This window comes from Rhinopithecus roxellana, chromosome 6 (assembly GCF_007565055.1).
Source record: "Rhinopithecus roxellana isolate Shanxi Qingling chromosome 6, ASM756505v1, whole genome shotgun sequence".
NCBI classification, from domain to species: Eukaryota; Metazoa; Chordata; class Mammalia; order Primates; family Cercopithecidae; genus Rhinopithecus; species Rhinopithecus roxellana.
In genome coordinates this window covers 133,649,314-133,663,657 of record NC_044554.1, presented here as the reverse complement: position 1 = coordinate 133,663,657, position 14,344 = coordinate 133,649,314, and the positions used below count along the sequence as shown (strand labels likewise).

The following is a 14,344-nucleotide window of genomic DNA, read 5'->3' as shown; positions in this document are numbered from 1 at the left end:
TGGAACAGCACAGTATTTAGGTGGCAGTGTCCCGATTTTCCTGGTACAGTCTGTCACGGCTTCCCTTGGCTAGGAAAGGGACATCTCCTGACCCCTTGCACTTCCCGGGTGAGGTGATGCCCTGCCCTGCTTTGACTTGCCCTCTGTGGGCTGCACCCACTGTCTGACCAGTCCCAGTGAGATGAACCAGGTACCTCAGCTGGAATTGCAGAAATCACCCGACTTTTGCGTCCATCAGCTTGGAGCTGCAGACTGGAACTGTTCCTATTTGGCCATCTTGGAACGGACCTAAAGAACACTCAGAAAAGTGATATTTGAAGGTAAATCCAGAAGGATGTGTAGGTGTTGGCCAGGTAAAGAGTAGGGAGAGAGAATATTTCAGAGAGCAGACACAGCACAATGAAGGTCCAAATAGGAAAGCTGATTGGCATATTTAAGGAGCAGAAAGGAGGCCAATGGACAGAAATACAGGGAATAAAGGAGAAAATTACGTTAGATGAGCCTAGGAGGTATGTTGGGCCCAAAATATGTGGGGCTTTATAGTTCAATGGAAGAATTTTGAAAACATTTTAGACTTCATGTGATATTTAATTAGACATTCATATTAGTGGAAGCTCCACTTTGATAATCTAAATTTGAGGCCCTTGATGGAGTTTTTCTGAGCTAGACATATCACCCTAGTTTCCAAGTATGAAATCTGAGTTGGAGGGAAAGATTTCAGGATCATAAGCTGTAGGAGTAGATGAGCTTGATTGGTCAGTATGAGTGGAGTGGAAAGGTTAGGGCTAAGACTAGGGGTACAGAAGGATGAGTCAGCAAAAGAGATGGTGGTACATTCAGAGAAAAAGGAGGTGAATCAGAGGAGACAAGAGAAAGTAATGGTCAAGAGATGTCAAATATCTGATAAAGATCCATGTGGTTTGCAATTAGGAGGTCTTACTGATAGCAGGTTTATAACTTGATTCAGATAGAACCTAGATCACAGTGGTTTCATGACTACACCTAAGGTGAAGAACTAGAGACAATGAATAGAAACATCTTTTTAAAGAAGGCTTGCTATGAGACTTGCTCTTCTGGCCAAGATGAAGAAACGGGAACTGGATTTACCCTCCCTGCTTAAACAACTAAAACACTAGGTAAAAATATATGAAACAACACTTAAAACATTGGATATCAGTAAAGGACAGTAATATCTTAGAGATGGAAAACAAATGATAGGAGCCATACAATGGTCCCAGATCACTGTCTGATATGGTTTGGCTGTGTCCCCACCCAAATCCCATCGTGAATTTTAGTTTCCATAATCACCACGTGTTATGGGAGGGACCTAGTGGGAGATAATTGAATCACGGGGGCAGTTACCTACATGCTGCTGTTCTCATGATAGTGAGTGAATTCTCACAAGATCTTATGGTTTTATAAGAGGTTTTTTCCCTTTGCTTGCCACTTCTTTCTCCAGCTGCCATATGAAGAAGGACGTGTTAGATTCCCCTTCCACCATAATTGTAAGTTTCCTGAGGGCTCTCCAGCCATACAGAACTGTGAGTCAATTAAACCTCTTTCCTTTATAAATTACCCAGTCTTGGGTATTTCTTTGTAGCAGCATGAGAATGGACTAATACACTACCTGAAGGAGTCATCCAGGCTACAGTGCAGAAGGAAGGAATTGAATCATCCTGGCCAAGGAGCTGGAGCTGGAGCTGGAAGTGTAGGGAGCCAGGGCAGCTAGTATCCACAGGAAGAGTATCAGGTAAGAGAAAGAATACTCTGGAAGTCTGAAGCATGTCCCCCTTGAGGATTTAGTTGATTTTTGATCAGATTATACACAGGAACAAACCATCTGAGACTAGGAAAAGAACAATACAAAACGGTCTGATGCTGACCAAGGGCTGGGAATAGTGTCTGTCTCAACAGCCAGAGGGGAGAGCTGTGCAATTTGAGGTGTGTATGCTGAGGGGAAGTCAGTTACCAGTTAAAGTAAAAAGAAGGATTTTTGCCTCAAAGTGTGGAAAGGGTAAACCTAGTTTAAAACCAGCTCTAGTCCCACCTAACAAAACTCACATGCAAGAACTGAATGGATAAACTGTCTCTAAATTTTTAATTGTCTCAGAACAAGCTCAAGAACAGTCATAGGAAAACAAAAAAACAAATAACAAGGTAATATCCACAATATCTGACATCCTATCAAAAATTATCAGGCATACAAAGAAGTAGAAAAATATAAGCCATAATGTGGAGAAAAATCAATCAACCCAAAGTACACAAAAATGACACAGATGTTAGTAGTACAAAAGTTATTATTAATGTATATTCAAGAAGCTAGAGAGAAGAGCAGATATGTTTAGATATGGAAGATATAAAAAAGATTCATTGCTTTATATTGTCCTGTAATTTAAAAAAAAAGATTCAAGTTGAAATTCTAGAGATGAAAGCTACCAGGTATAGGGTGCAAAATACACTGGATAGCATTGGCAGAAATCAGATATTACAGAAAAAAAGATTAGTGAACTCAAAGACATTGCAATAGAGAGTATCCAAAATAAAATATAAAGGAAAAACTGAGCAAAATAGAAGCAAAAACAGATCACCAACAAACTATGGGCCAACATACACTCACCATCTGCCTCAGCCTTTCTGGTTTTAAGTATTTTCCAAGAGAATTAAAGGTTTATGTTCATACAAAGACTTGAATATGAATGTCAAGGCAGCTTTATTCATAAAAGTTTCAAGTGAAAATAACCAAAAATTCATGAGCAGTAGAACTGATTAAAATTTTTGAAGTACATCATATAATGAAATACTGCCCAGCAATAAAAAAGAATAAACTATTGCTACATGTAACAATATGAGTGGATTCAAAAATAATGATGCTAAGTGAAAGAAGTCAGACAAAGAGTACCTACTGTGGAATTATATTTATGTGCAATTCTAGAAAATGCAAACAAATCTCTAGTGATAGAAAGCAGATCAATGGAGGAGGGGTGAGGAAGAGGCAAAAGGAAGGAATTACAAAGGTACATGCGGAAATTTGGGGAAGTGATGTATATCTTCATTTTCTTGGTTGCAATGATGGCTTCCTGAGCATATAACATGCATGCATATGTGTAAGAATATATCCAATTGAATATTTTACACATTTGTAGCTTTGTATATATTCAATGGTATCTATTCATCATTGCCTCTGCTTTTTTACCTTAGGTTTGGTCATGAAACCACTGGGTTTCATGTGGTCTGGGTTCTATCTGAATCAAGCTATGAACTTGCTATCAGTAAGACCTCCTAATTGCAAACCACATGGACCTTTACAAGTTATTTGACTTCTCTTGATCATTACCTTTTCTAGTCTCCACTGATCCACCTCCTTTTGAATCTCAACAAGCTCAATAGTATCTCAATGGTATCTTAACAAAGCTGTTACAAATAAATGACTTTGAAACAAAGCAGAGAAATGGCTCAGGAGCTAGGAGAATATACAGGGCTGAGTTGCAAACAGTTGGTTTTGTTTGTATTTTGGCCAGGGAATGCCGCTTGGACTGGAGAGAAAGGAGATAAGAGTGTAAACACATGTAGGGCATATTACCCCCTGTTTTTAATTCTCTAAATCCTTAACCCTGAGAATAAGTTCTTATTCTTGAGTATCAACGACATTATCTTAAGCTAAATTAATCAAGCCTCCACAGTGTTCTCTCAACAGTGGTGTGGGCCTCCCTAGAAGTAATTTCTCCCAAATTCAATGATACCTTTTAAGTTCAGATTTTAATTGATATGAATCTGTGATACACTCTAAAATAAGATTATTTTATTGAAAAGTGGACTGTAACTTTCCTTTTATCTAGGAAGAGCTCTAAGTTAGAAGATGTTTTGCACTTTTACCAAAGGCTCTGTCATGTAAGCACCCGGAGCAACTCTGAAAGCCTTGATATTTGTGTCTCCAGCATGTTTGTGTAATACAGAAAGAGAAGCAGTTGTCAAGTGAAAGGGATGTTGGTCTCCAAAATTATAGTTTGATCCCACAAACACACAGACACATACACACAAAGGATTGTTTGCTTCACAGTTTTTGCTATTTAATTCAATGCTGTTGGAACAGCACAAAACTAAGTGTCAGCTTAACAGACTCACTTGTTCTTTTAGCATTAAAGTAACATGCAACTTAATGCTTTAATTTCCCAACATACCATTTTATTTAAAAAGATTCAGACTTTCATTTCATTTAGAAATAAAATGCCGTTTTATTTAGAAAGATCCAGGAGCATTCATTCACGGAACTTTAAGATCTCAGTCCACTGCATAAAATCTTGATTTTGTAATAACAGTTTCTGTATCTTGCATATTCATTCAACAGGTTTAACGCGATGAGCAAATTAATGTTCGTCGTTTTTAACAAGTTTCAACTTAATCAGAACCCACATTCTCAATTAACGTTAATTGAATGTACATAGGACTATACAAGGGTTAACAAATAAGAGAGAAACTGTTGCTCATTTAACTACCGTCACTTTGGACCAAAAAAAAAAATACATTTTAAAAATTGCGCTTAAAAGAGTCTCTAGAAGCTGGAAGCGTGGCTCTTTTTCAGCAAACTAGGGGAAAAGGTTTACCGTGTTCTCCCTTTGGGGAATTTTGAGTCGCCACACTCATGTCAAGACCGAGCCTGGCTCACTGCGTCTGGGCGAGTACTTGAGGAAGGCTGATGTCCTAGAAAAACCAGCTGAGGGAAGGGGCTGAAGCCCGTGAAACCAGTTCTCAGCTCCGCACGGAGGGGTCCGGGGCAGCTTTGCGACCCTCTAGCTGGAGACTTCCGGCAGCTGCCTCCGACTTGTTCTAAGTGCAGGAAAAATCGGTGCACCCATTTGCCTCTCTCCAAAAGCGCGCAGCTGTGCCCAGTGAGGATGCCGCGCTGGTCCTGGAGATGTCCCACCGCAAAGAGCATTCAGATGCTTCCTACTCCGGCGCCCAGTGGCTTGGTAAGTCCTGTTGGCAGGCGACAAGAATCGCCTGGGCTGCTCCTATCTCTGGCAGGACTAGACGGGGCGTGAAGGAAAGAAGAAAAGCAGGGATGGGGCACTGCCCGAGGGCAGACACTTGGGCTTTGGTGTTGTCCAGCGCGCTCGGAGCGCCCTGCCTCGCTCGCGCGGTCCCGGGCCCCGCTTCTTCGGGCAGTGCCTGGGGCGGGAGGGTTGGGGTGTGGGTGGCTCCCTAAGCCAACACTCGTGCGGCTGCGGTTCCAGCCCCCTCCCCCCGCCACTCGGGGGCGGGAAGTGGCGGGTAGGAGTCACCCAAACGTGATTGCCCGAGGCCCCTCCTGCTGCGGCGAGGAAGCTCCATAAAAGCCCGGTTGCGACCCGCTCTCTGCACCCCATCCGCTGGCTCTCACCCCTCGGAGACGCGCGCCCGACAGCAGAGTACTTGCCGCCCAGCCACGCCCGCGCGCCAGCCACCGTGAGTGCTACGACCCGTTTGTCTAGGGGTGGGAGCGAAGGGGCGCCCATGAACTTGCTAGAGGCTCAGCCTCCGGCTCGTGGAGCTCTGGGGCCCCGGGAGGGTAGCACCCCGTTCCCCAGCCGGGACTATGCCGGCTTGGCGCCCCGACGCGGACCAGCCCTCTTGGCGGCTAAATTCCACTTGTCTCTCTGCTCCCCTCTGATTGTCCACCGCCCTTCTCCCGGGCCCTTCCCGCTGGGCGGTTCTTCTGAGTTACATTTTGGCAGATACGGAGGGAGAACCCGGGACCCCTATCCCAAGGCAGCTGGCGGTCGCCCTGCGGGTCACTGCCTTGAGTCCCAGAAAGCGGTGCGCGGTAGGAAGGTTTCCCTGGCAGCGCCATCGAGTGAGGAATCCCTGGCGCTCGGGAGCCCCGCGCCCTGCCATCTGCCTGGATTCTTGGGCTCCAAATCTCTTGGGAGCAATTCTGGCCCAGGAAGCAATTCTCTTTCCCCTTCCCCACCGCAGTCATCACCCTGAGGTGATCTCTACCGTCAGCGTTGATCCCCTGAAGCTAGGCAGACCAAAAGTAACAGAGAAGAAAGTTTTCTTCCCAGACAAGAGTTTGGGCAAGAGGGGAGAAAAGTGACCCAGCAGGAGGAACTTCCAATTTGATTTTGAAAGTGTCTAAACTGGCGGGGCCCCCACCTTGCACCTCTCGCCGCGCGCTTCTTGGTCCCCGAGACTTGGGCGAAGTTGCGCGAAGTTTTCGGGTGGAGCAGAGGGGCAGGTCCGGGCCAGACGGCGCCCAGAGTCCGCAAGGTGGTGCTAGCCCTGCCTGGGTTCTCTCTGCGGGACTGGGACGAGAGCTGATTGGGGGTCGCGGGTGGTAGCAGAAGGAGGAGCGCGGGAGGCAGAGGAGGGAGGTGCTGCTCGTGGGTCCTCTGAATCCCCAAGCCGGTCCGTTGAGCCTTCTGTGCCCGCAGATGCTAGGTAGCAAGCGACTGGGGCTGTCCGGACTGACCCTCGCCCTGTCCCTGCTCGTGTGCCTGGGTGCGCTGGCCGAAGCGTACCCCTCCAAACCGGACAACCCGGGCGAGGACGCGCCAGCGGAGGACATGGCCAGATACTACTCGGCGCTGCGACACTACATCAACCTCATCACCAGGCAGAGGTGGGTGGGCCCGCGGGACCGACTCCAGGAGCGCCAGTGCCTGCACACCAGGAGATCCTGGTTAGGGGAAGGGATTGTTTCTTTTCCTTCGCTCTATCCCAGGGCAGGACAGTATCAGGCTCTTAGTCAGCTCTAGGTAAATGTTTGTGCGGGGCACACTGCACACAAAATGGATACCTTCCATTTTGTGCAACTACAGTCACAGTGTAGTGATCCCCAGATTCAGGTTCCCCAGGCTGGTAGGCTGGCAATCTCCTCTCACTCACCTCTTGTGGTTTGTTGTGGTTCTTACAGCAGTGGGGGCCTGTCCAGAAATCTCGAAAGTACCCAGTGAAAGGGGCAAGAATGCGCCGGAGAAATGCTGTAGGGAGAAAGGCTAGCAAGGTGTCTAGGAAAAACAGAACGACCACCAAAGAAAACCAAACCAAGCAGTAAACTGCAGGGTTGCCACAGACATTGTTAGACTTTCCAGCCTGCCTAGGGCTAATTGAATGACAGTAGTTAGAAAAAGACAAATAGAGCTATTTTGTTTTCTTCTGTACTGTGTTTTTCTGCAGTCTCAGTCTCATACTTGAAAATCCCAGTCCCAGTAATTAGAGATTTAGCCTGAAAACAGTTTATCTAAAATGCAGAGATTCCCCCTATTTTATAGCTGGCGAATTCTGAAAAGAAAGTGCCCACTTGGTATTTCATTAAGAAGAAACTTACATTGGTCCAGTAACTTTAGGATGAATCCACGGATTACATGGAATCTCAGAAGTTGTAAACTTTATTCTGAACATTCAGAAAGTCAAAATGAAATGCCACATTTTCACTCTCAACATTGACAATTAAGGGAAAAATCAAATCCAAACTGTTTTACAAATTACATAGGATTTAAATTTCGTTTTCAAAATTAGTTGATCTTAGGTCTAAATCATTTAACATCTTATTTTAATTACTAAGATTAAATGATTTTAATCATTTGACCATATCTAAAGGATAAGCCCTTTAGAAGCATGAATGTTAGTTAACATGTTTAAATTATATGTTTAAAGTATTGTGGGGTTTATTTATTTATTTAGTCCATATTTTTACTTTTTACAAGTCAGGGAGTAGTTGGAAAGGATGCAAAAGGGGGAGAATCTGTACTTCTAAAATCAAGTTTGCTTTTTCCTGTTTCATCAAAAAGGTATTCAACATCCTAAAAAAGCTTTTGAAAAAGCTCCAATTTATATAGAATCTGAAAAACATGAAAATACCAGAATTAAATAGTATTGGTTTGTGATCCCTTGAAATCTGATCATTTTAATTAGCAAAAAGCAATAATATTTTATATTCCATACTTCCCAGAAAGTTAATTGATTCAAATTCTTGCTATGCTATGCTGTCATGCAGATCAAAGAGAACTTGTACAAACAAAAATATATTAACTGTTTTTTCTAGAAAAACCTTTGTTATTTAGTTATAGCATAATGTACAGTAGAACTCAGTTTTCCAAAGATGATTGCTCTAAAGCTTTACAATTTTACAAAGCTCTAGCATTTTAAAATGTTTTCCTAGGCATTATCTCATTCAGTCTTTACCTCAAAGCTTTGAAGGGAGTATAATTATCTCCATTTCACAAATCATGAAGCTAAGGACATTTCATGAAAGCTATTTTTATAGGAATTATGGAATTGGGGGCCTCCTTTGAATTTCTTTGGATGTTGTCACCACCATCAACAGGCGGTGTTATCTCCAACATGTTTGATGAGAAAAAAAACATAAAGGAAAGGGAATTGGGTTTCATGGCAAGAGATTCAGCTTAGATGGGAATGAGCTGGTCTCTGAGGCAGAATTTCCTGTCTCACCTTTATGTAAACTCCTTCTTAGAAATCAGCAGAGGCTCTTAATGTACATCCATCTTCTCCTTCCCACCACAGACACCCACTCCTATGTGTGTTTCTGAAAATTACAGGGTCATTTGTGGATGTGCTTTAATTTACTATAGATGTAATCTGATATCATTACCTTTCTTCCCCCCACCCCACCCCACCCCCGTTCCCCCTACACTCAATTTGTGCTTATATTCTTGTTGCTGTATATATACCCCTGGCTCATTGCTTCTGGAAGCTGCATTACTTATTCTAGAGTGTGGGTCTCCTACAATTTACTTATATGGCCCCCTAAATCAGTGGTTCTCAACTGAGGGTGATTTTATGCTCCCCAGGTGTGATTTGGCAGTGTCTGGAGACATTTTTGGTTTTCACAACGGGAGGTGGGTGCTGCTGGTATCTAGATGTATAGATGCCAAGGAGGCTGCTAAATATCCTACCATACCCAGGACACCCCCCACTACAAAGACTAGGCAGTCCCGGAGAAACTCAGCCTTAGATTAGTGTTTCTCCTTTCTGGCTGCACATTAAAATCATCAGGGGAGCTTTTAAAGTACACTGATGCTGGGATCCACCCCTGACCAATTAAATGAGACCCTCTAGCATAGGGCCTGGGCTTTAGAGTGTGTTTTTCACACTCCCCAGGTGATTCTAATGTGCAGCCATGTTTGAGAATCTTTACTCTAAGGACTCAATCTTTGAAAGTTACAGCATTGTAGAGAGGAAGGATGATCCAGAATTAATTAAAGAAGGAAGAAGAGTGAACAATTCTGAACTGGATGCAAGATTATGACTGTGCAAATCCTCCTATTTCAGATTTAGGTTTTTTACTGGTAAATTGGAGAAAACAGTTGGCAGTTCTTTTTCTCGCTGGAGCATGATGAAGATAAATGAGTTACAGTTGCCCTAGAGTTTTACAATTAGTAAAACCAATGGATGGACAGAATAAATAAATATAAGCAGATGCCTGTAGTCTAATATCACAGCTCCAGAAAATCTTTGAGGAAATCTTACATGATGGGAGTGGGACAGGGAGTTGTTTTGTTTTTGCTTCCCTTGAGTCTCAGCTGAAGAACAGTAATAGAAAATCTTTCCAAAAAATTTAGATATAATTTTGCTTGGCAATTAGAATATATCCTCTGTCAGCTATGTTCAGCTGTTAGACCTATTAACCAATCCACACCAGGCTAATTTATTTCTAAACAAAGTGGCGACTGGTGTCCAGCACCTTTTCTGAGAAAGGGAAAAATGACCTCTTGCATCTTGCAAAAGATGCAATTTGGTATAGACTTGTCTGACTCTTTTGTAGTGTCCTGGAGTGGGGAGCATATCCTACCCTCGCAGATAAATGAAACCTTACCTGTGTGTATTGTCTCACCCATATCCTGCTATAGGAGAAAAAAAAAAAAAAAAAAAAAAAACAAGAACATTTCCATGAACCAGTTAGATTCCTTTAGACTTACAGGGAGGCTAAAATCACAACATCAGGAAAGGCTTTAGCATTTGGCACCTTAAATGAATACGAGAAATATAAGACCCAGGGTCTGTTGGTAACCAGAAGAATGGATACATTTCAACAGCAGTAATTTGCATGTGTGTATCACTTTGTCACTTTGAAAGCACTGGGACTCACATTTCACACTGGATGTTCACAAAGACTCTGATTTAAGCAGGGGGTATTTTACAAACGAGAAAATTGAGCTTCAAAGACACAGGTGGGTCTTACACGGCAATCTGCTGATTTTTTTCTAGGACTGTCTTTGAAATATCATCTGGTCTCCTTGTTAAGATTTAAACTGCTGTGTATCATCAGAACAATAGCCAATTAACTAATTGTGGAAACATTTACAATCATGTTTTCAAATTTCCTGTCACCTAGTTATAAAAGTATGTATCTCTATATATATTATTTGTGGTTGTTTAAAAAGGCAGGAATTTGACTAGGAATTTTGGTTTGGTTTAAATAACCTCCTAGATTATTTATTGAGTATTTGAGCAAAGTTTAAATATATATATATATAATTTAAAATAATATTTATGATAATGTTTCTGATAATATATGCTTCATACACCTAGATTGCTTGTTACGGATGAACAACTGACAATAATGTTTAGTTTTCATATCCCAAATAGGAGACTATCTTCCTTTTTCCTAAAGGTTTTATGCCTATTCCAAACTTGCTTTAAAAGACTTTTTTTTTTCCAGGTATGGGAAACGATCTAGCCCAGAGACACTGATTTCAGACCTCTTGATGAGAGAAAGCACAGAAAATGTTCCCAGAACTCGGTATGACAAGGCTTGTGACAAGGACATTGTTGCAGAGCTCAAGGTGCCCAGAGGAGGGAAGTCAGAGACAGGTGCCTGGTGGGAGGCATTGGGACAGGGACTTCTACACTAGGGGAGATTTCGGCAGAAATGAGGAAGAAGAAGCAGGCAGAGGAGACCTCTCTTTTCATGTACTCACTGTCAAATCTCTAAACGTCTGTGGAATAACATTTTCTAGCCCAGGTTATTTGGTGCTCCTTTGACAATTTTAAAAATAATTGACTTTTAACTTCGAAATTATATAGAATTTCTAACATTGTTGGAATCAGGGGAGCATAGAGTGAGTCCCTGGCTCTAAATTGAAATGACCAACTGTCCATCTCTGGCTGGGAAGATCTGTAGTTTTTATATATGTGGAGCATCCAGATGTCCTAGAAAATGTCCCCCATGGTTTTTACTCCAACTTTCCCAGTTTTACATGAAGCTGTAGGTAAATTAGATGCTCCGGATTACTTTTTGACATATTTTAGTTCAACTTGTGTCACGTAGTGATTTATTACATTCAATGAATGCACGTTGAATGACAGTATTCTTAGGAGTTTATCTGTAGTCTCAGGACTTTCTTGCAGTTTGGGTCTGTCTTGGAAAGAGGTGCCCACCAATGTCTAAGTGTTAAACATTGAGCTAAGATTTTCTGGTGCCTCCTGGACAAGGAGTGCTGCTGAAGAGGAGCCAGGTCCTCTTTCATCTTCATAACCTCCTGGCTCTTCAGTCCTTGCTTCCTGTCTCTAACCACAGTAAGATCATAGTGCACAGGGTCCACCCATGTCTGTGGCAGCTTGGCTGCCTTAAACCCAGAGTTCTAGAACATCAAGAACAAAGTTCCCCAGAAGAGGTCACTAGAACACTTGCTCAGTGAGTGTGACTGACTTGTGGCTCTCCAAGTTCTCCCTAGAGACTCAGCAGGGTGACCCGCTGGGCCACCCACCTTCCCTTCTAACCTCCCTCAGTTCTCTTGTGAAATGGCCAGCCAGAACGAAGGGTGTTAATATAGAGTTGTGAGATTTGTTTTCTGTAAAGGGAATAATGATTTGAACTGAGATAAAACTCCAGTGCTTCTGTCCCTGGAGGAACCAGCCCAGACTTAAATAGCAAATGCAAGGGAAATAGGTAGAAAATTTGTAAGCGTTGTCTTCTTTAATTAAAAATTGTTATTATTATTATTCAGAGACAAGGTCTCCTTCTGTCACTCAGGCCAGAGTGCAGTGATGCAATCATAGCTCACTGCAGCCTCAAGCTCCTGGCCTCAAGAGATCCTCCCTCCTCAGCCTGCTGAAGTGCTAGGATTGCAGTTGTGAGCCATAATGCCTGGCCAGGGTTGTTTTTAATACTAAGCAGTAAATGTCTTTCCATGTTTCACTGACATGCATATGATGTTTGCCACAGTAAAATGTTTAGGGTAGGCTATATCTACTTACTGTCAGAAAAATAACAACCCAGACCTACTTGGTTTTTGTCTTTGTTTTGTGGCCCAGTTAGTGCATGAAGTAAAATTAATTGCACCTTGACTGACAGACTCCATCATGTGCAGTTAGAAGAAAACAAAATTTGACAGTCTTGAAGTTGCCTATGAGTGCTATTTTATTAAAAAGATCTCATAGTCTAATAAGTAGCATCTTATTACATAATAAAGCTGGCAGGAAAAGGAAGCGTATTTAGAGTTGAGGAACAATAACTTTCCTCTTACAGCTTCATGTGATTTCTGTAATTTTGATTTTCAAAAGGTTGTGTTCTTCGGCTCCTTTGATACATACAGAGCCTTTAAAATGCTCCCTCTGAGGTTTGCCCAAGACTCCTGTCAACATCGTGGAAAACTGCTCAGCTGGGGCTGTGCGCATTGTGCTTCTGCCTCGCGTTCTGATATTCCACGTGGCTTCTTGTTTAGAATGCCAGCAGGAGACTTTCCTACAGTTCCTGTCATCTTTCACTTCAGAGCTAAATGTCTCACCCTTGCTGATACCTCAGGAAGTTGGGCAGCTTCCCTTACATGCTTTGCTTCTTATGTTTTACAGGCTTGAAGACCCTTCAATGTGGTGATGGGAAATGAAACTTGCTCTCTGGCCTTTTCCTATTTTCAGCCCATATTTCATCGTGTAAAATGAGTGTCCACCCATCCTACCAATGCATGCAGCCATTGTGCTGAATTCTGCAATGTTTTCCTTTGTCATCATTGTATATATGTGCGTTTAAATAAAGTATCATGCATTCAAAAGTGTATCCTCCTCAATGAAAAATCTATTACAATAGTGATAAATATTAATAATATTATTATATCTATAGTGATAGATATAATATATCTATAGTGATAGTGATATAATATTATATCTATAGTGATAGTGATATAATATTATATCTATAGTGATAGTGATATAATATTATATCTATAGTGATAGTGATATAATATAGTGATATTAATATCTATCACTATAGATATAATAATATTATTTTGTAATAATAAGTTTAATGAAAATAATTAGTCATTATAGTCTCCCTCAACTAGCAGATTCAGGGTTTGTTTCACTAATATTAAAACAGCGGCTGTGAAAGGTATGACGATATGATTATTCATGATAACCAAGATCAGCTGTGTGTGTGTGTATGTGTGTAAAACATATAGATGCATTTGAAGATATTGATCAAAGGAATGCTAATTTGAGAAACTTTTCTGAGCTTCCCCCCAGTCACATGGAACCCTTGCTAACCTTGTTAACCAGTGCTGTCAGCAGAAGGACTTTCTGACTAACTAGAGCTTTCTGTGAAATGTCCTTTATCCCTCTGTCTAATATGGCAGCCACTAGCCACATGTGGCTTTTGAGCCCCTGAATGTAAGTTAGTGCAAATAAAGAGATGAATTTTAAATTTTATTTAATTTTAATGAATTTTAACTTAAATGGCCATTCAGTCTCTAGTGGCTACCATATCAGACCGTTGAGGTCTACACATCTATTTTGGTCACTACTCTTAGAATTTGAGTCAGAAATACAATTAGTGGGATGATTATCTTTTCATACAACATGGGGCATGTCAATTAATTTAGCTGAAACTTATTAAACTTCCTCCTTCAAGTACCTATTTGCATGGGCTTATTTTAAAATTAATGTTATTATATTTTTACGTGTCGTTTCTAAATCAAAGAAAATGAGTCTCATCCCATACTGGTACTTCATATCACACTGTAAAAAATATGCACAAATATGTTTATGTGACATCTTAAAACTTTACAAAAAAAAATGCATGAATAACAATATTCATCATGACCTAGGGAATCTTGTAGAATATACAATATTCTCTGCACATAAAAAATTACAACTTTTTTCAGGCAATGGAGTCAGTGTTGCTACAAAATGTAATTTCCTTTAATGAAACTAAGATAAAACTGTTCCACAATTTCCCTAAAATTTCCTTTATTTTTATTTCTTTATTATTGGAACTAAATACCAATTTGTAAAGCATTTTTAAAATCTAAAAAAAGATAAGTAAGTAATAATTTATTACACAACATCAAAATTATTAACCTAGTGTATCTGGGAATTTTCTTTATTAAAATTAGTAATACACAGAGAA

The 14,344-nt window shown here is 41.3% G+C and overlaps 1 protein-coding gene across 1 annotated transcript; it reads left to right on the top strand.

Annotated features, from left to right (window-relative positions):
- The first annotated feature begins 5,330 nt into the window (after window positions 1-5,330).
- Window positions 5,331-12,995, top strand: NPY (neuropeptide Y). The gene is made up of 4 exons (XM_010368561.2): window positions 5,331-5,442; window positions 6,411-6,598; window positions 10,661-10,741; window positions 12,793-12,995. The coding sequence occupies exons 2-4, from the start codon at window positions 6,411-6,413 to the stop codon at window positions 12,815-12,817; spliced, it is 294 nt and encodes a 97-aa protein (XP_010366863.1). The 5' UTR covers window positions 5,331-5,442; the 3' UTR covers window positions 12,818-12,995.
- The last annotated feature ends 1,349 nt before the right edge of the window (window positions 12,996-14,344 follow it).